A 20,017-nucleotide genomic window follows, 5' to 3' on the forward strand; every position below is an offset into this window, starting at 1 on the left:
CCCCCCCCCGGATCTACGGGGTATCTCTTTCTTCACCCCCATCCCTTAGATCCTTCCGACTATTGTTTCCTCTCCTTTTCAACAGAGTATACAGATTGCAACTATATATGTTAGATTTGAAGAATTGCATGGCATTTTTGTGCATGTTTATATTCTGTATTTGTACGCCACAATGCCCCTTTACTGTATACTGCTAAACGGTTGTATTTGAAAAATCTAATAAAAACTTTGAAACAAAAAAAGAATAAGCAGCCCAGCCCAGAAACCTTCAATCTGGTGATGCCAGCAGATGACCTGTTTCCTCTAAACCCAAGCTGACATGGACCCAACCATTGCAGTATTACTGCACTGAACAGCGCTCAGACATTATTACATGAGAGCTGTCCAGAGTACGGACTGCCCACTGCCGCCATCCGAGGAAAAGAGGAAATACTTGTTTTGTTACCGTTTTTTTATGCTTTTATAAAAGAAAAGGGTGAGACCTCAATAGGGGGCAGGTTGTTGGGTACCTAAAACTGAAGTTCTACAGTTAAATTACTAAATTTAGCATGGAAACATATACAAGACACATAGCATACCTGTCTAGGGCTTCTGTTTTTCCTTTGCTGGTAAACTGGAGTTGAGAGGAAACTTTACCATAATTTTGATTGTTCCAGGATTCCATCCAACCTACCTCTTTTGTCTAATTATGCACATCCCAGAGAAAACCCTGAAGGCCCTCCATATTTCACATTTCTTGTGGACAAATATAAATGTGAAGGTGCGAGGTTACACAGCACCTGATGACTGACAAAAGGCTGTAGTCCCACCCTTTAGGCTTGTTCACACCAAATGCAGACCAGATCCGGTCAGGTTTCTGCACCTGCAGTGTAGTGGGTTGTGCCGCGTTTTAGATGCGTTTAGGGCCGGTTTTGGTTAAAAAAAATGTAAGTTTAACATGGGCTGTCAGGCACTTGCATGCGTTTTTGATGCGTTTTTGTGTTTTTGATGCGTTCCAGACCAGATCCAGAGCAGGTAAAATAGGGCTTGCCGCATTTTTTTCATCCGGTCTGGATCTGGTCTGGATCTGCACGCTGCGATGTGAACTGGAGGTCAAAATACCATAGGAATACATTGGACGCAGTTTTAATCCGGTCTGCACCTGCTCTGGTCCGGATCTGCTCCGCGCTTGGTGTGAACAAGGCCTTATCCTTCTAAAAGCCCTGCTCATCGGAAGAATGGGAAAAAGATATAGCCCTAAGTAAAGAACATTGAGTACACTTTGTGCATGTGGAAATGTTTCCTGGAAAGTATTAGCACCAAATGTTTTTTTACATGTTGGTTCTTTAAGAAAACTTGTATGCTAAACATCTTTGTTTATGTACAGCACATATTGCAATTAATATAGGTTTTAACATTGCATTACTGTTAATGTATTTGCTTGCAGAAAACAATTACTGATGTTTTAGCAAACTCTGCGCCAAAAGCTGGCACTCCAGAAGACCTACAGAACCTCCTGGAGAAATATTATAGCAAGACACGGTCAGTTATTGAACTGGAGGAACTAAAATTGCCAGGTACGCAGTTCTGAACTTTGAGTAATTACAGTTTTTCGTTTTCCTATGTAGAGAGAGCCAACCATGTGCACTGAACTGTTTACCATTGTGCTTTTCATGCCCTCTAAGTCCCAGTAAAACATATGACCAGCCAGTGGGATAATATATGGGAAATATCGCTCAATCAAATTTTTCCTGTCAGTAGATACCCTCTGAACTACATTTCCCAGAAAAAAAAATAGTTTAATTATACCCATACTAACACCTAGGTGGGACTGCAGGTCATTAATTTTTATAAACAAAGTGATTAATTCCAAATTTAGGCTGTTGTCCAGCTTGTTCAGCAGATGTTCATTCAATTGATGGTTTCTTGTAGCTGGTTAGTTATCAAATAGAAAGGTTCCCATCAGTGAGGAATCTGTTAGTACTTTCTCTGTCTAATAAATGATTCCAGTAAAATGGACATGTTATGATAAGGCTCTTGCCTCATTTGGTCTGATTGGACAGACGACGTAATAAAATAATTTACCTTGTATTCCTGTTGTGGTGGCAGCTCAAAATGTTGGATTTATCCTCACTTTTATTCCTACTGAAATTGGTGATCTGGACAATTAGAGTGAACATCCCTAATGGTTACCTGATGAAGGGAACATCTTTGGTCTGAAAACATTTCTTTTGTGATACTTTGATCACTTAATGCCAATAAAGGCATTCTTGATGAAGAATATGACAATGTGCTGGTAACTCATTTTCTATTCATCCCTAATGGTGACACAGACAGCAAAAAAAACAAAACCTGACAGTGGTTCTTTTTTTTTTTTATTAACGCTTTATTTCCAGTTTTACATTTTACAAAACAGTATTCACGATATCAATGAATCATTGCATTTTACATTATTCGCTAGCTAAAACTATGCATACAAAATCAACATATCCCTCATGCTCACATCCTTCCATTCTCTCTTCTACCCTCCCTCTCTTACATTATGTTGTTCCTCTCTCTGTCGTATTCCCTACCTTGGGCAGTTTTGTTGTTTTCCCTTCATTTAACAATCCAATGTTCTTCTCTATCCATCACTCCTACTTCCCGGATCTCTCTTGGGGATCTTACTAGAGTTTACTTCTAAGATCTTAGGGGTACAGAGGAGAACTACTTCCTTCCCTTTCTTATTTCTTCCCCCCTGTGATCTATATATTATCTTAAACTATGTCTTTTAGTGCTATATGTGCTTTTATGTGGATTATCTAAAAATATTTTTAGATAATCCTGACAGTGGTTCTATCACCTCACTACTTGAAATAGTAAAAACGTTCTATAAAGTATAACAGTTTTCTCTGAAATATCTTTCTTCACATACAACATATAAGTTTATTATGCCTCAACGTTAATAAATATATATATATATTGATTGATTTGATGTTAACAATCTTAAGGAGGGGGAATTGAGGAAGAGGGGAAGGGGACAGCAACTTTGCCTGTGTAGGCAAAAATCCTAGCATCGGCCCTGAGCAGCCATATTTGATCATTACATATGCAGGCTCTTTTTTCTGCTTTGCAGAGCTACTCAGTGGTTCTGCTATAACAATGCACTACACATATGGGTGATATTATGTTAGTTGTCAAGACCGACCCGTTAATTGCACTGATCCTCTGAGAGATCCATCGAATAGTTAATGTACAAATGTGTATAAGTATAAAGCATGTTAATCTAAAAGTCAATTAAATTAAACGACATCACCAATAGTTCTACTGCATTCACTCCTTCCTGCTTCTCTGCACCTCCCCCCCCACATTAATTTTTTTTTTAAATGTCCTCTTATACGAGCATACCTTAATGTTATAGTAACTTACCTTCATACAAGATTCCACTTTCAGGGCTTACTTTATCCCCTGCTATCACTCACATTTTCAGGTTTTTCCAGCAATGTTTCCAGCAATGTTGTGGTTAAGTCACATTATGCGTCACGTCACCCAGATGGCCTCCGGGCCGAGCTGACCGGGACGGCCTCCGGGCCGAGCTGACCGGGACGGCCTCCGGGCCGAGCTGACCGGAACGGCCTCCGTGCCGAGCTGACCGGGACTTGTAGTCCTCTATAGTTGTCGGTATTCTGCATTGCTGTATAATGTATTGCTTTCTAGTCTCTCTACAGCTTGGAGTCAGTGGCAGATCTATCAGAGTCGCAGTTGCAACTGGGCCACTGCCTCCAAGCTATAGAGAGACTACAAATCACAGCCTGGACAGAAGCAAGGAGACCGTCACCATTTCCATAAAAAGGCCCACCAAAATCCTCATCACCAGGCCCGTGATGCTTTTAATCCGGCCCTGTACCCAGTACCCTGTTTCCCTGAAAATAAGACCTAGTACTATTTTTGGGAATTGCTAAAATATAAGACCAACCCCGAAAATAAGACCTAGTTGTGACCATTGCCAGGGCTGGTGGTGGCATAAGGGGGAACCTGCAGAGCCGCGGGAGAGAATCAGCGTTGCCAATGAAGCCAGCGCTAGAGGAAGCGAGGCAGCAGTGGAGGGATCAGAGCCGCATAAGCTGATGTTTCCTCTATAGCGCCGACTCCTGTCACAGGCGAAGTGATACCAAATGCACGCCTGTGAGGAATCGATAGTGAAAGTGCGCTTCGCTTTTTCTGGTTACCAAATTGCTCTTGGAAAGGTACTGCACCCCTGATTGCCCTGATCACCCTATTCTTAACTTTGCCATTTTGGATTATTTAAGTTGGATTTGCATTAACTTTGGATTGTTATACATAAAAAAATAAAAAATAAGACCTACCCCGAAAATAAGACCTAGTGTGTTTTTTTGAGCCAAAAAAAATGTAAGACAGTGACTTATTTTCGGGGATACACGGTAGTTACCAGTACACCCTGCTTCCATTGTTGCCTTTCTTGCTATTTACTACAGTCTTTGGGAAGCCACATCTTCCCTCTTCTGCGTTGTGAGTACCTGTTGGGTGACCCAGGGGGTAGCTTGCAGCTAATTCCAAAGTCCACTGAGGGTTCCCTGGCGGGACAGCAGCTATCCGACTCCTCCCTACGGGAAAGCAGACATATGGAGGAAAGGGCCATCATCCATGGTTTGTGACACTTGTCTTTCTTATGTTTAAAATCCTTAAGTAGTTAATGTGTGAACTACTTTTTTTTAAACTAACACTGTTTAGAAAAAAATCTATTTTGCCATTTTTTTTACAATTTTGTCTATAGATTCTGTAGAAATTAAAATAATTTAGCAAAACCATATTTCCAAAAGAAAGTCCTCCCCCAATGCATCTATTACTTTGTTATCTTAACTAATGAATAGGTTCATAGTGGAATTGTAAAATGGTTCTGGTCCATAAGGAAGTTTTATTCAACCTGGAAGATGATGGGCAGTGAAGTGGACTTCTGTGGGGGTAGCTGAATTTAAAAAAAAAATACACTTATGGCCTATTTATTTTAAAAATTGTTTTAGAAATTGGGTTTCTACTTAAGGTAAACACTACAATAATAACTCAAAATATGCATACGCTGAAAATAAAATAAAAATTTCCTTTAAAGAGACAGAAACTTTAAAAATTGCACAGAAAATCCTGTATTTTAAAGCATTTTTCCTTTCCATAAACAATTTGTTTTATTGACCTGCAATGTGCCTCTGAGCTTGCCAGCGAACTGACACTCCAGAGAGTGTCCGTTCCCTAGCACAGCCCCAATGGCGTAACAATCACCAGGCGGCCGCTATGGGGCCCTGGCCAGGACATCCCCCTGATGCCGTGCGGGCCACCTGGGTCGCTATGGCATTTCAGGCTGCTGGCTGTCACTGGCGGCTGTGAGGAGAAACACACAGCCATTCACATGTGCAGCGGCGCGAACCTCCACACAGCTGCTGATGCGATGACAACCAGCAGCTTCGGGGGAGCTGGCTTGGCCCGTCGTCGGCAGCGATGGAGGAGGCGGGGCCCAGCGATCGAGGAGGCAGGTCTTAGCAATGGGGAGGCGGGGCCCAGTGACGGAGGAGGCGGGGCCCGCGAGCGATCATGGAGGAGGAGGCGGACAGAGGATCGGCCAGATGTCCATGGTGGGCTCTGCAGGGTTACCTTCAGGTGGGCTGTTTGGGTTATCAGGTGGACTTATCTAGAAATCACAGGGCCACATACAAGATTTTGCTATGGGGCCCTGTGAGTTCTAGTTACGCCCCTGCATAGCCCCCTCTCTTCTTGAATCTGTTGTGTAGCAGCTGGGGGAGGAACAATGGGTAATAGTATAAAGTATCACTTGGGGCTCCTGGCATCACATCCAACAAAGATGGCCGAGCACAGCAGCAGTCTTAGGACTTTTGGATGTCTACACAAGGGAGTCTTACAAGTTAAAAAAAAACATGCATGAAATACATTACATGCACATATAATCTTATCAGAAGATTGTTGTTGAAATAATTGTTCTGGCGACACGGTCACTTTAAGATGAGATCTTTTCATTTTTGCATGTTCCTATATTTCATTCTCCACTTCTATAACCACAGAAAAATTACTCCCAAAAAATCTATGTAGAAAGCCGCATGGATTTCAGTATGCGGTTAGGACATATAAGTATAGGGTCTGGTGTTTGTTTGCACTGTAGTTGAACCAGGAGAAGAAATTCAAGAAACATGGATTACTTTTCAAACTTGTTCTATGTAATGTTAGTTATATCCAGTAAAACAATTTCTTTGTGTTATATGATATTTATGAGTACAGTCAGAATCTGTCTTCTCTTCTAAACAAAATAAAAGGTTAATGATCCTGTACGTGTTTATTTTTAGCCACACTCTTTAGGGAATATTTGATTTATTCACAATGGAGTTTGTTTGGCCTAACAGTGACCTACTTTCCTTGGCAGTGTCGTGCTATTGGAAGTGCAACAGGCCTGCAGGCAATGCTGCTTTCTTCTTTAGTTACTGGTTATTGCTATGGTCTTGCGTTACCTGTGGAGTATGGCGTGTGCACCAGAGCATGCCGGGGGGATCTCAGGACCGCCTTACAGATAACTTCGCTTTCCTGACATTTAAACTCTAGTGATGTGTTCAGGTGGAATACGGGATTGTTCAAAGGAAAATGTATTTTTTAGCGAATATGGTTTCAGTTATTTTAAAGTTGAAAGTGATTTTTGCTTGAACTTTTATCATTAACCTTAGTTGCTGGTTTTTCCCTATTGTCCTAATTAGATTTATTATACACATTTGTATTATCCAATGGCAATCTCTGTCAGGCAGTGTAAAAGCTTGTGTAGATGACAGCTTGCTTTTACATGCATCCGCTTGCATTGGAGTATAAGATTTAAAGTGAGTTAAATCTTAAAAATACATTCAAGTACCTTAATTATTAACAACAATGTATTTTATTTGTGTATCACTGGTCCCTGTGTGTGTTGTAAAGTAGTCACCACTCCAAGCTCGCTCCCATGATGGACTACAATCTCATGTCTAGTTTACTAGTTTGTATTGAGTTTGTAGTGCATCATGGGAGTGAGCTTGGAGTGGTGACTACTTCACAACACACACAGGGACCATGGGGAACAAAAGTAGCCACCCTCCAGAAGGAAGGACAGTGTCAGCACCATTGAGAGATGATTTTAGGATCTATAACCAAGTGATACACAAATAAGATACATTTTTCTTAATAGTTAGGGCACTTAAATAGTCTTAGAAGCATCTTCAACTCAAATTTAGAGTTCACTGACAGAGGAATTTAACTTGCAGCTGAAAACCTTCTAAGCTTGTTCATTCCCATTGACTTACATGGGGTGAAAAACTGTTCTGATTTTTCAGACAAAAGCCATCAACACATTTTACCCCCTCCCTGAGTTTGGGGGGTTCTGAACTTGCCGTCAGCTTTTAGTTGCGAGTCTTATATACCCTTGCTGCACATCTTGGCATATTGGTTCTTATCTCATTTTTGCATTTGTAAAAATATTCAAAAATAAAGAATAAATTTTTTTAAAAAGCCATCAACACAGGTCCTTTAGCTGACTGCATATAGGATATGATAGTCAACCAGATTGGAGAGCGGGCAAGCTTTGACACAAAGCTGTTCCATTCAGAAAGGCCCTTGATTCGGGCATAGCAACAGGGACTTTCAGGCTGCTGTAAGTATACCATGTGCAGGTACCACTAGGTGATTGCACTTTATACTTCATAACAGATTTTTCTTTGTGGTGACAGGGCCACTGTTAGTTCCATCACTGTAGATTGCTACTAAACAGAAAGCATAGTATGCATGTGTAATAAGCAAACACGGCTGCCCCAACCTCTTATATAATTACAATCTTTACAAGTAGTTTTAAAAGGACTGTATGTGTCTTTAAAGAAGAACTCAATGGAAGTAATTTCTCTAAACCTGGTGGAAAATTACACTTACTCCATGGCTCAGTTAAGAATCTTGCAGACGTTTTGAACCCTGGGTTGCATACAGTTGAATAGAAATGCATAGAAAAGCTTTTATAAAAATATGTATCTTTTAGATGTTTCATTAATAAGTATATTTTCTGGTTTAGATAATTCATTTGTGAAAGAAAATGACCTCAGCCACACGCTGTCTTCATATTTAAAGGAAAGTAAGTATGTCACATACCTGAGGCAAATGGTTCATTTTTGTATAATGTACTGTTTGTGTAACAGTGATACTCCCTCTATTCCAGTGTGCCCTAAGTGGTCCAAACTATCAAAAAATCACAAGGAAACGAAATCTCCTCTGATCTTGGTGGTTTGCAGCTCAGCTATCCGCACCCTGGAACTAATTAAGTAAGTCTGTCATCTGTTTGATCAAAGTTTTTTGTATAAAGTAAATTCCGATTGGAATTAATATTGTCGTTTCTGGCACACAACATTAATATGTTGCATGTGTTCAGCTGTGTTATACAAAGTTGTATGAACAAGGAGAGCGGATGCCTGTTTAAAGGCATGTTAAACCTAAAATACATTGTACATATGAAGAGCTATTAACACCTATTACAAATATTACTGTAAATGACTCCATAACTAAACTGAACCCAAGATGGTGTCATCTGATTTTAAATGAGCTGATTTAGAACAGAGAGTGGATACTGCTCTCTGCAGAACATTGTAGTGTTTACTCAACACTGCACCTTAATTTTACCTTTAGGGCTCAGTCACACCAGATGCAGTGCGTTCCGGGACGATTCTGGCCAGAATGCATTGCGGCCGGCTCACTATGTTGTGGGGCAGGAGGGGGCGTGGCCACGGTGCCATTCACTTCAATGGACCGCCACGCAATATGCTCGGCCGCACGGGAACGCAAGGCACATTATGCCTGCGGCCTGTTCCAAACAAAATGCTGCAAGCACGGACCGCAGGCATAATGTGCCTTGCGTTCCCACGCGGCCTATCGCATTGCGGCTACGGTGCCATTCACTTCAATGGACCACCACGCCCCCTCCTGCCCCACAACATAGTGAGCCGGCCGCAATGCGATGCAGTGCGTTCTGGCCAGAAACCGGCCGAGACCCACTGCATCTGGTGTGAACAAGGCCTCAATGTGACACTAAACTCAGGAATTAAACCTTAAAAATGCATTTAAGTACCTTAACTAATAATGTAAATGTATCTTATTTGTGTATGACTCAGCTGTAGATGCTCAAATCATCTCTGAATTGGTGCTGACACTGTCCTTCCTTCTGGAGGGCGGCTACTTTTGTTCCCCATGGTCCCTGTGTGTTTGTAAAATAGCCACTACTCCAAGCTCATGCCTGTAATGGACTACAATCTCACGTTTAGTTTACTCATTTGTATTGAGAGTGTAGTCCATCACGGGAGAGAGCTTGGAGCGATGGTGGCGGATCTACAACTGAGTGATACACAAATAAGATACATTTTTGTTAACGGTTAAGGTACTTGAATACATTTTTAGGATTTAATCCCTGAGTTTAGTGTCACTGTCCATCTTAGCAGCCATCATACCTACCAAGTTTTTTCCATTTCTTGTCATTTAGTAAGTTGTCTCAATGTTTTAACCCCAACAGACTAGTAAATGCTTTCAAAGGTGACACCAAAGTAATGAAGCTATTCGCAAAACACATCAAGGTATGTCAAGCCTTCAATTTGATTCGTCTATGTTACGTTGGTAAACAGTGTACACCTATGAAGATAAAAGTAAAAATTGTTATTAGCTTGGTTTAAAGCTTACTGTCCACTTTATCTCTAAGGTAGGTTTCAGCAAAGAAGACCAACTATAATAAAATATGAATAGGTAATTCAATCCTGGGTGCCAATTCATAAAAAGAATGTCCTAGAGTTCCTTCTCTACCATAATCTGCTCCTGTATAATGGAAGAGATGATTAGTGCCCATAGATATCAGATGTCCCTCTTTTAAGAAGGGTTATATTGATAGGGAATATGATCTATAAATGATTTCAGCCTTAGCCCCCATTCACACGAGAATGCGTGCACGGCCTTATCCCGGGAAGGACAGGTGCTGCGTGTGATTTGTACGCAGCAGCCCATCCTTCTCTATGGGAGTATGCGGCCGTACGCCGCCCTACGCTCACCCGACCTGCACGTCCGTGCGGGTGCTGGTGTCCCTGTTCGGATGCAGACAGGATCCATCCTGTCATTGTACGAGTACGGACACCCGCACCTGTACGGACGTGCAGGTCGGGTGAGCGTAGGGCAGCGTGCGGTTGCGTACTCCCATAGAGAAGGAGAGGCTGCTGCGTACAAATCACACACAGCACCTATCCTTCCCGGGAGCGGCCCGGGATCTGCACAGCACAGATCTGTATGAGCCAACCATTTCTCGTGTGAATGGGGGCTTCAGACTGCTGAATTTTCTTAGTGATGTTTTTTGTAGAAGAGATGCACCAAGCTGTGAAATTTACTATGTAAAAAATGTACAATGTGCAGAAACATTAGGGACTTCATTTATCGAAGTGATTTTCCTAAGAATGGACAGCTCTGCCTGATAGCAAGCAATCACATTCACAGCAGACAATGACCAAGTGGCCCTTGAATCTGCCCCTTTTTTTATTTTTTCTGTATATTTTTTCTCAACCTTTCAGTCTGAGTATAGGTCTGTTTGTCCCAAGTCTATTTAAATTCACTTACTTGTGACTAACTCACTACCTCTGCTGGAAGTCTGTGCCATGTATCTATTACTCTTTCTGTAAAATAACTAAAATAACTTTCTAAGGATAGTCTTCAACTTTCCTCCTACTAGTTTGAGGTCATGTCCCTGTCTTGTGGCTGCTTTAAAGTGACTCTAAACTCAGGAGTTAAATCTTAAAAATGCATTCAAAGTGACATTAAACCCTCAGATTTTTTTACATAAACCAATAGTGTTATGTGTGCCTTACTGTAATCCATGGTAGTTTCCCTTCTCTTTGCTGCTCTTACTTTTAAATCCTCATGTCTTCTCATGCTTGGTGAGAACTTCCCTTTGCAGCTGAGTGCCTCTTGCTGTAGTGCTGGCTCAGGTTGCAAACGTAAACACAGACACCATGTAGCCATTCCAGAGACAAGGCAGTCTGCTGCAAAACAGAAGTTCTACCCAGCATGAGAACAGATACAGATATAAAAGGAAGAGCAGCAAAGAGAAGGGAAACAACCACGGATTACAGTAAGGCGCACATTACAGTATAGTTTTATGTTAAAAAATCTGAGGGTTTAATGTCACTTTAAGTACCTTAACTATTAACAAAAATGTAAATTATTCATGCATCACTCAGCTGTAGATCCTCAAAGCATCTCTGAATTGGTGCTGCCACTGTCCTTCCTTCTGGAGGGTGGCTACTTTTGTTCCCCATGGTCCCTGTGTGTGTACTGTAAAGTAGCCACCACTCCAAGCTCGCTCCCGTGATGGACTACAATCTCAATACAAAATAGTAAACTAATTGTGAGCTCATAATCCATCACATGAGTGTGCCTGGAGCAGTGGCTACTTTACAGCACACACAGGGACCACGGGGAACAAAAGGAGCCACCCTCCAGAAGGAAGGACAGTGGCAGCAGTGGCGTAACCAGAGTTATTGGCGCCCGGGGGAGAACATTTTTTTTCGCCCCCCCATATTATATAAACATCCACTAGAACTGTACCCCCCACCCCCACACATATATATCAGCTAAGGAACTACAAGTCCAAGCATGCCATCATTGTCCCTGTACACCCCCCCACACACATGACCCAGGGAACGGCAATATCTGGTTGTTGTACAGGGGCAATGAGGGCATGCTGGGACTTGTAGTTCCCTAGCTGATATGTTATGAAGCTGTATTATACTGAGTGGCAGCACCAATTCAGAGATGATTTGAGGATCTACAGCCGAGCGATACACAATAAGATACATTTTTGTTAATAGGGTACTTGAATGCATTTTTAGGGTTCGCCTCCTGAGCTTAGTGTCACTTTAAGGCCTCATTCACACTGCCGTGCATATAGGCGCGTACGTGCGTATTGTACCATATGCAAATAAATGGCTCCATACACATAGCCGCCTATGGAGCCGTATATATGCGCAAAAACAGAATGGAACAGAAATGCGTTCGGGCAGCGTATTTCTGCGTATTTAGGCACGTACATGCGTATAGCACATTAAAAATTCCATTACGAGTGATGCATTCTGGGATTGCATAGACTTTCGTATATACGCAATATACAATTTTGCTTGCGTTGTGTGTGAATGAGGCCTAAATGTTGTGGTTTTGATCTGTAAGTTGATCTAATAAACAGCTATCTGTTTCTTCTGTCTTATCACAGATTAAAGAGCAGATACAATTGCTGGAGAAAAGAATTGTTCATCTTGGAATAGGAACGCCAGGAAGGATTAAAGCTCTCATAGAACAAGGTGAATAACCCTCGGTTTTAATTGATCTTTACATGCCCATGCATGTGCTAATTACTAACAAAGAAAGGTTGTTTTACATATAAAATGCCAATATTTAGAACATGTATGCTCTTCCACAGACATTCTTGCATGATTGTAATGCTGCTGGATACTGTCAAATATCCATCCTACTTTGCCATTATTGTGAAAGGTTTTTTTTTAGGGTTGCACAGATACCAAGTACAGTACTCGGTACAAGTACGAGTACATGTACCAATACTTTTGAGCTCCAAGACTACACTAGAAAAAAATTCAAAAGTTAGGAGGCAGCTGTCATTTGTAAGGAGCACACGGAGCTCCCGGGACTTGTACATCTCTGTTTTAATGTACGATTTTGTTTTTATAAATCTAAATAAAGGGATGCACAGATACCAGTTTTGCGAGTACGAGTACTGGTACATTTTTGTTTATTGTCATGTGACAGTTTTTCTAAAACAATACAGACTAATGATTTCAGGACAGTGGTGGAGTGCCAGAGCCCGGTCCCAGATGCAACCGCTGCAACCCTGATAGTTCTCATGAAAATGCCAAGTATTGGCACTGGTACTCGAAAACTCTTGCGTGTGTGGGTGAATGAACAAGAATATTGCTCCAGTTGGCCCACCAAAGTAATCTAACAGATATGGCTGCACACTTCTATGGCCATATTTGTGTAATATCTGGCCACCAGAGCTTGAACCAGAGTTGGCTCGTGCACCCTGTGGATATTTTTTTAACGAAACCACAATATAACCAATTATATTATTTGTATCTCATTCCCTTGCAGTGGGATAGCTGCTAGATGACTATTCCACCTTTTCCTAAAGTCGGTGATTTTAGTACTTTTACCAAGCTCCAGGGGTTTAAAGAAAAATAAATATTCCAGCATATGCACAGAGTATGCATAGATGTCTACATCTTAAAGTATTTCCAGTAATGATTTAAGTTAAAAATTAAATACAAACTGGGAAGCTTCTATTTATTTTGTCACGGGAGTTGATCTGTAGCACCTGGCAATTGATCATTATAGACTTCTATGGAGCAGCTATAAAGCCGGCGGATCCCTTGTATGGGGTAAGGATCGGTGCCCCCTCCGTGACCCCCCCGTTGTCCTGCTGGTCCGAGCTCCGCTGTGCGAGCCCGGGATCAGCATGTTGCCTGTGTCAGAGGGGATCAGAGGGAGATCGGTACACGAGCTCCCTCTGGTCCCCTCTCCGCTGCAAGAATGCGGAAGTGTTGTATTTTACATCACTTCCGCATTCTTGTGTCACTCCAGCTTCAGAAGCTGGAAAGAAACTGATGGAGCAGATCTGTGCTTCATCAGCTTCTTTGGGGGGGTCCTAGGTGACATTAAGGGTCATTTTGCTATCACATAGGGGGGTTTTATTAGCCCCCGCATGTGATAGCAATCAAGTTTAGTGAAAAAAAATTAGTTCCCCCCCCCCCCCCCATAATAAATGTTTCCTAACATAATGTAACAAAAAACGCTTTTTCCCCAAAATGTTCAGTAATTTTTCCTAATTATAGTAAAGCAAGCGGTTAAAGTGCTCTGCAATTATTATATGTATATTAACATTCTGTTTTTGTTCGTAGAGGCTCTTAGTTTGACGTCTCTGAAATACATTGTGTTCGATTGGAACTGGAGGGATCAGAAGTTGCGGAGGATGGTGGATATACCAGAGGTACAGATAAGTATTGTATGCTTTTTTTGTTTCAGTATATTTTCATGGCATTTGCAATGGCTAGCATAGTTATTTATTAATCGTGTGAGGATCCATCAGGAGTGCAACAGTGTAAGTGGACAAAGCAGTACACACCATGAACATATGACTTTGATTTTGCATATGTTGTGATCATTTACTTCAAACCATTAGGTGTCATATTTTTTTCACATTTGGCCAAGCATATGTACAGTATGATCAGCAATGAGGTCTCGTTCACACCTAGGCGTATTGCATATGTGCGTCTGTCGCGCGTTTTTTTACCGCGATGCGCGGTAAAAAAGTTGCGCGACCGTCGCGCGTTTCCGAAGGCTACTTGGCTGTATCCCAATGGAAACGCGCAACAAAACTGCCCAAAGTAGTACCTGTACCTTTTCAGGCGTGCGCCGTTTTGTAGCGCATTAGGGACGGGCGGAAATACGCCAAGGTGGGAACGAGACCATTGAATACAATGGGATTTATATTTTTGAGCGTTTTGTAGAACTTTCGTTGAGCGTAGAACGCGCTACAAAACGTTCAGGTGTGAACGAGGGCTAAAAGATCCAGCATTCAGTGCTGATCATCTAGGACATTTTGGTCCTTATCACTTCAAGTGTAGCACCTGCAACAAACTCACATTTCTCCATGATTCTACAAGAGCTTCTCACTTGCATTTTCTATGCGATCTCAAAAAAAGCCTCATTTTGCTCTTCAAATCCACTATTCACCCCTCAAAATGGTTCTGGAAACTTGAATCATACAGAAACCAATATAGAACTTTGGGGCAGTTGTAAATAAAGAATGTTTCCACCTTTTAAAGCAAATAAAAAAATAGGTTTGTTTTCTAATTTTGTTAGAAATGTTCAGGTTTGTCTAACCTTTGCTATAGAGTGACAGCAGCAGTTAGGTTACTGGGGGGCAGCATCTCCACATTGAGCCTTTTTTTGTTTGAGTTAAACCATACTGTAGAATGTACTGCAGTCCCGGGCAGTAGTAAGAGTCATCTGTTTTCTTTGCAGGTAAAGAAGGAGATGGTGGAACTCCTGGAGTCGGTTGTCATTGCAGCCTGCAGAGAGGGGTCTGTGAAGATTGCATTGTTTTAATTCTCCAATAGGATTTTCTTTTATAAAATGTCTGATTTTCCGTTGAGTAAAGTTTGTGCACACATCTGTGAAATGTACAGTACAAGATTTATTAATAAATCAGTCCTGTTTTAAGCGTTTCTTGTAATGTTTATGTGGTCTTTTTGTTGATTTCCAAATTTAAACATATAGCTGAACCTAAAGCATATATTTTGAGGGATAAGGGCACTTTGTTTTAAACCCTTTAAGCTGACCTAACCGATTCCACTCACTCTGCACAGATTGATATACTAATAAGGCCTGGTTCACACCTGTACGTTTTGTAGCGCGTTCAACGGTCTACGAACGCTCTACAAAACACTCAAACATGAAAATCCCATTGTTTTCTATGGGTATGGTTCACACCTTGCCGTATTTCAGCCCGTCTGAACGCGCTACAAAACGGCCTACGCCTGAAAAGGTACATGAGCTTCTTTGCGGCGTTTTTGTCCCGCGCTTCCATTGGGATACAGCCAAGTAGCCCTCGGAAACGCGCGTTTGCCGCGCGTTTTTTACCGCGAATCGCGGTAGAAACGCGCGACAAACTTGCATATTCGATACGCCTAGGTGTGAACAGAGCCTAAAGTATACAAGTTCCGTCAGGCCCTGCTTCCTGCATAGTACATCCCCTTTGACTTCTATGGGCCTCATCTACCTCCATAGAAGTCAAAGGGGATGTATGGTGCAGGCACAGACAGGAGAGGGAAAATTTAACCAATGGATGTGAACAAACAATGGTGGCCGGGTCTGTCGAAACCTGGCAAGTATGCATCTGTGCAGGAAGAGGGTGGATCAGTCAGGTCAGCTTAAAGGGGCCAGAAAGATCAATTTACTTACTTACTAGTTTTAGGCCACAAATATATGCTTATATTTTCTTCATTTAACCTGTGGGCTGAATGGAAAAAAAATATTACAGATTCCTTTATCCACACGGTGCATGCAGCCAACCAGCTGAAAGCTGTTCAGTGTGGAGGGATGTATCTCCTGCAAGTGAGCATTGTATTCTGTCAGTCACTGTCAGAATACTCGAACTGGTTGGCTGCATGCACCGTGCGGCCGAAGATTTTCCAACATGTTCCTTCAGCAAATATCGATCTACAAATGGAATAGGGTACACACTGAGTGAATTTCGGCCAATTCCTGCTAAATCATCCAGAATTTGCTCCGCGTGTACCCTACCTTAGTCAGCCTAATACTGAATTTGCTTACAGCAGGGAAGAGCAGAGGGATGGCCTCATCAGTGTGTTTCTGCTACTTGTTTGTCAAGTCAGAGGATGGGGGGGAGAGTTGACTAAGAAAGTGACTGTTTTTTTCCTATAGTCATACATCAGGTGGGGGAATAACATTTCAGAAGGAGAAGGGAGCCTATAATTAAGATTTTTGCCTAGAATTACCTTTGGTTACTCTTTATTAAATCTAATCTTGCAGTAAAACGCAAGGTCTGGTTTTAGTCTTGGGCCCCAGTTGCATGTAGATAGTTTATAACTGTACTTGAAAGGAAAACATTTTCATGCTGCAGGCTGTGACATCCCTATCCTGGGGAAGCAAGATTCCTGGGGAATGATGGGTACCCCAGATTTTATGAATAAAAAAAATACCGTTCAGTGCAAGAGCATTTTCTCACAAGATCTGAGCTGTTCTGCATTCCTTAGGATGTTTCTGGAAAGAGTGTGATGTTACCCTCCTCTAAGCACAGGATGCAAGATGGGAGGAAGACAGATACAGCTTTCAATCTATATGCAGCTATTTTTACAGGGGAAGAGGGTCCAGATCTAGTAAGAGGACCTTTCATTTTTGGTGCAAGGTCGGCTTTTATGGAACAATCATTCTCAGGTAAAAGATCATTTAAAACCATTGATCGTTTTATCATTGTGCATGGCCAGCTTTAGGATTTGGATGATCCAGTATGATGAGGAGCACCTGTAAGAATTATATAAGTAATGTAAATGGCATCCCCATTGTTATAATACAACTATTCTACATCAGTTTTTGACTACTACTGGCATCTAACTGAAGTAATATACAGTAAATCAGCCAAACATTTATTCATTTATCTGACCTCAGACAATAGAGTAGAGCGTTGTTTCTTATATGAGAACCTCTGTGGTTCAGCGGGGAATGATTGGATCCTTTCAAAAATTCTTACCATAAATGTATGCTGAGTATATTGGGAAATCCTTCTAGCACTTTCAGCATACACAGATCGTATATGATGGACAAGGCAAACATGCTCAGCAGGGTGACAGCATATTGTAAACCTTGTTGGTTTATTTGGCAGTACACAGCAGAGCTATAAGTAATGTATTTATAATATGGACCTTCAAAGTAAAAATGTCCTCAGACTCTTTAAGGAAATATGTTCACTAGTGATGCTTTAATAACTATATTGCATTAAACCATATGTATAGACCTAAAGCCCCAATCAGGTAATTTTTTAATGTCTGTGTTCCACTGGGGAGATTTCCCTTCACTTCCTGTGTTGTAGATGCAGCAGGAAGTGAGATGAAATCTCCCCAAGGTAAGGGGAATACTCATCTTAGACAGCTGTCATTGGGTCAGTGGTCTCCTTTAGAAGATTTTCCATTACCTCTTGCTCTCATGACAACTCTAAAATGTAGGACTTCCTACTACTTTCTGTCTTGGAGACAAAGGTGACCAGGACAAATAGAAGGGGTGAACACCCCATTGGGGACACAGCCAGCGTTAAAAGCCTCACAGGGTATTCTATCCCTCCCCCCACTCTATCCAAAACTTTTTAAAAAAAGGTTTGCCTTTACATACAGTTTTTTTTATCGCAAACCAATAACCAATAATACCAAGCCCTAACCATACATAAAAATGTCACACAAAGTTATACAGATATCTCCTTTCACCTTGTATAAAAGGAAAAACCACCAAGACAGCAAGTGTAAAACTGCCAAAATGTAACACACTGACCTCTACAGCATACATTGGTGAATAGAATGGCATGATAAGCAAGGAGTGAGTGATCCCTGAGATTCTGGCAATAAAATATGAAACTACATCTTCATTGGACTAAGATAACAAACTTGGAAAAAGAAACATTAGGCACAGTGTTTAAGTAGACACGAACATACCAATAAAGCGAATCTATGTGTTAATGTACGTGAAGGGAGATGAGTACATAAACCACAAACATAAAATGAATGATTTTGTGAAGAAGCTGTATAGAGAAGAAGCTTTTTGTTATGATGCTATGAATGACATTTGCTGACAAAACCCCAAAGAATTTCTCCTCCGTACCACCATCTCTTCTGAAAGGAAAAAGGATGAGATGTAATCAGCAATAAATAAAAGGTTTCTTTATAATGTAGGCAGTAAAAGCATGATGAATTGTGTCCAGGTCTTCAACATGTGCTTAATGATTGTCAGGTTTACTGAGATATGGCAGAGACCACCCATTCAGGGCTGACCTCAGACAAGCTCAGTTTTTACAAGTCGATTCAATTAATCCAACGTTGATGAGATATCTGTATTTTTAGGAACACAGAGGCACGTGCAGGAACTGGACTTTCTATAGGAATAATTCTTACCATTGTCCACGTGTTTGTCACACCAGGACAGTCTCCTGTTCCCTACAATGAGAAAAAAAAAAATTAAATGATTCTAATTATAAGCAGTGAAGGGTGTATGTAGGGCAGTGGCGACTCTAGGAACAATATATAGCGGGGGCCACATAAGAAACCACAGTCCAAACTGGGGGCACACTAATAATTTTCACCACTAAATCATACCACTGAAAAAACTAAAGAAGTATATATAAATAAGATTACAATATACGAGAGTAATGCGGTATGCAATGATACCTTTTTATTGTACTAACCTAATACTTAAAAGCCAAACTTTCAAGAGTTTTCCTTTCTTCCTCAGGTATTGCTCCAGACCTGAGAAACAGGAAAACACTCAAAAGCTTTTCTTTATAGTTTAAAGCAATTTCAGCAAACATGGCTGTGTAAATAATCCCCTATGTTATATAGCAATGCAGAATACCACGAGCTATAGAGGACTACAAATCCCAGCAAAACATAGAGCAATGCAGAACAATAGTATATAAGTTTGCTATATACTCTGTGCTGTCACTCTACTCCGGGGTGTCCCGACCTGATGTTTTGGGCAGAGGGTGTCGAGGGTCTTAGTAAGGAGAGATGTGCGGGTGGCAGAAGCGCTGTGAGCAGGCATTACATGGTTGCCCAGTAGGCTGCCACTAGGTCCCCAGCAAGCGCTGGACCTAAGACACCCGAGTCAATTTTAAAAATGTAAGTACCGGCATCTGTTTTTAGTATTGAGGCAGAGGTCAGTTATAACGCATAGTACAGAGGTCAGCGGTGTAACACAGGGTGCAGAGGTGTAACACAGAGTACGGAGGTTAGTAATGTAACGCAGGGTGTGGAGGTCAGTAATGAAACGCAGAGTGTGAGGTCAGCAGTGTGTGTAATGTAGAGTGCGGAGGTCAGCGGTGCGTGTAATGCAAAGTGCGAGGTCAGAGGTGCGTGTAACGCAGAGTGCGAGGTCAGAGGTGGGTGTAACGCAGAGTGGGAGGACAGAAATGCGTGTAACGCAGAGTGCGAGGTCAGAGGTGCGTGTAACGCAGAGTGCGAGGTCAGAGGCGCGTGTAACGCAGAGTGCGAGGTCAGAGGTGCATGTAACACAGAGTGGGAGGTCAGCGGTGCGTGTAATGCAGATAGAAAAGAGACTCACAGTGCTGATGTGAAATTCATGTTCTCTGTCCTCATGCCCTCTTCTTCCTCTCTGGGTGGCGGTGGGGGGAGGGGGAGCAAAGATGTTTCCTGGAGGAAAA

General features: G+C 41.7%; 1 protein-coding gene across 1 annotated transcript in view; it reads left to right on the plus strand.

Annotated features, from left to right (window-relative positions):
• CMSS1 (cms1 ribosomal small subunit homolog (yeast)) overlaps nucleotides 1-15,200 on the plus strand; it is a 22,987-nt gene extending 7,787 nt beyond the window's left edge. Inside the window, exons 4-10 of the mRNA XM_018568332.1 lie at nucleotides 1,427-1,556; nucleotides 8,057-8,116; nucleotides 8,201-8,303; nucleotides 9,542-9,602; nucleotides 12,272-12,359; nucleotides 13,971-14,059; nucleotides 15,097-15,200. Of these exons, the coding sequence (XP_018423834.1) occupies nucleotides 1,427-1,556; nucleotides 8,057-8,116; nucleotides 8,201-8,303; nucleotides 9,542-9,602; nucleotides 12,272-12,359; nucleotides 13,971-14,059; nucleotides 15,097-15,180 (615 nt within the window). The 3' untranslated portion in view covers nucleotides 15,181-15,200. The remainder of the gene's footprint in view (nucleotides 1-1,426; nucleotides 1,557-8,056; nucleotides 8,117-8,200; nucleotides 8,304-9,541; nucleotides 9,603-12,271; nucleotides 12,360-13,970; nucleotides 14,060-15,096) is intronic.
• The last annotated feature ends 4,817 nt before the right edge of the window (nucleotides 15,201-20,017 follow it).

Source organism: Nanorana parkeri, unplaced genomic scaffold, assembly GCF_000935625.1.
Source record: "Nanorana parkeri isolate BGI_ZX_2015 unplaced genomic scaffold, ASM93562v1 scaffold1172, whole genome shotgun sequence".
Classification (NCBI taxonomy): Eukaryota; Metazoa; Chordata; class Amphibia; order Anura; family Dicroglossidae; genus Nanorana; species Nanorana parkeri.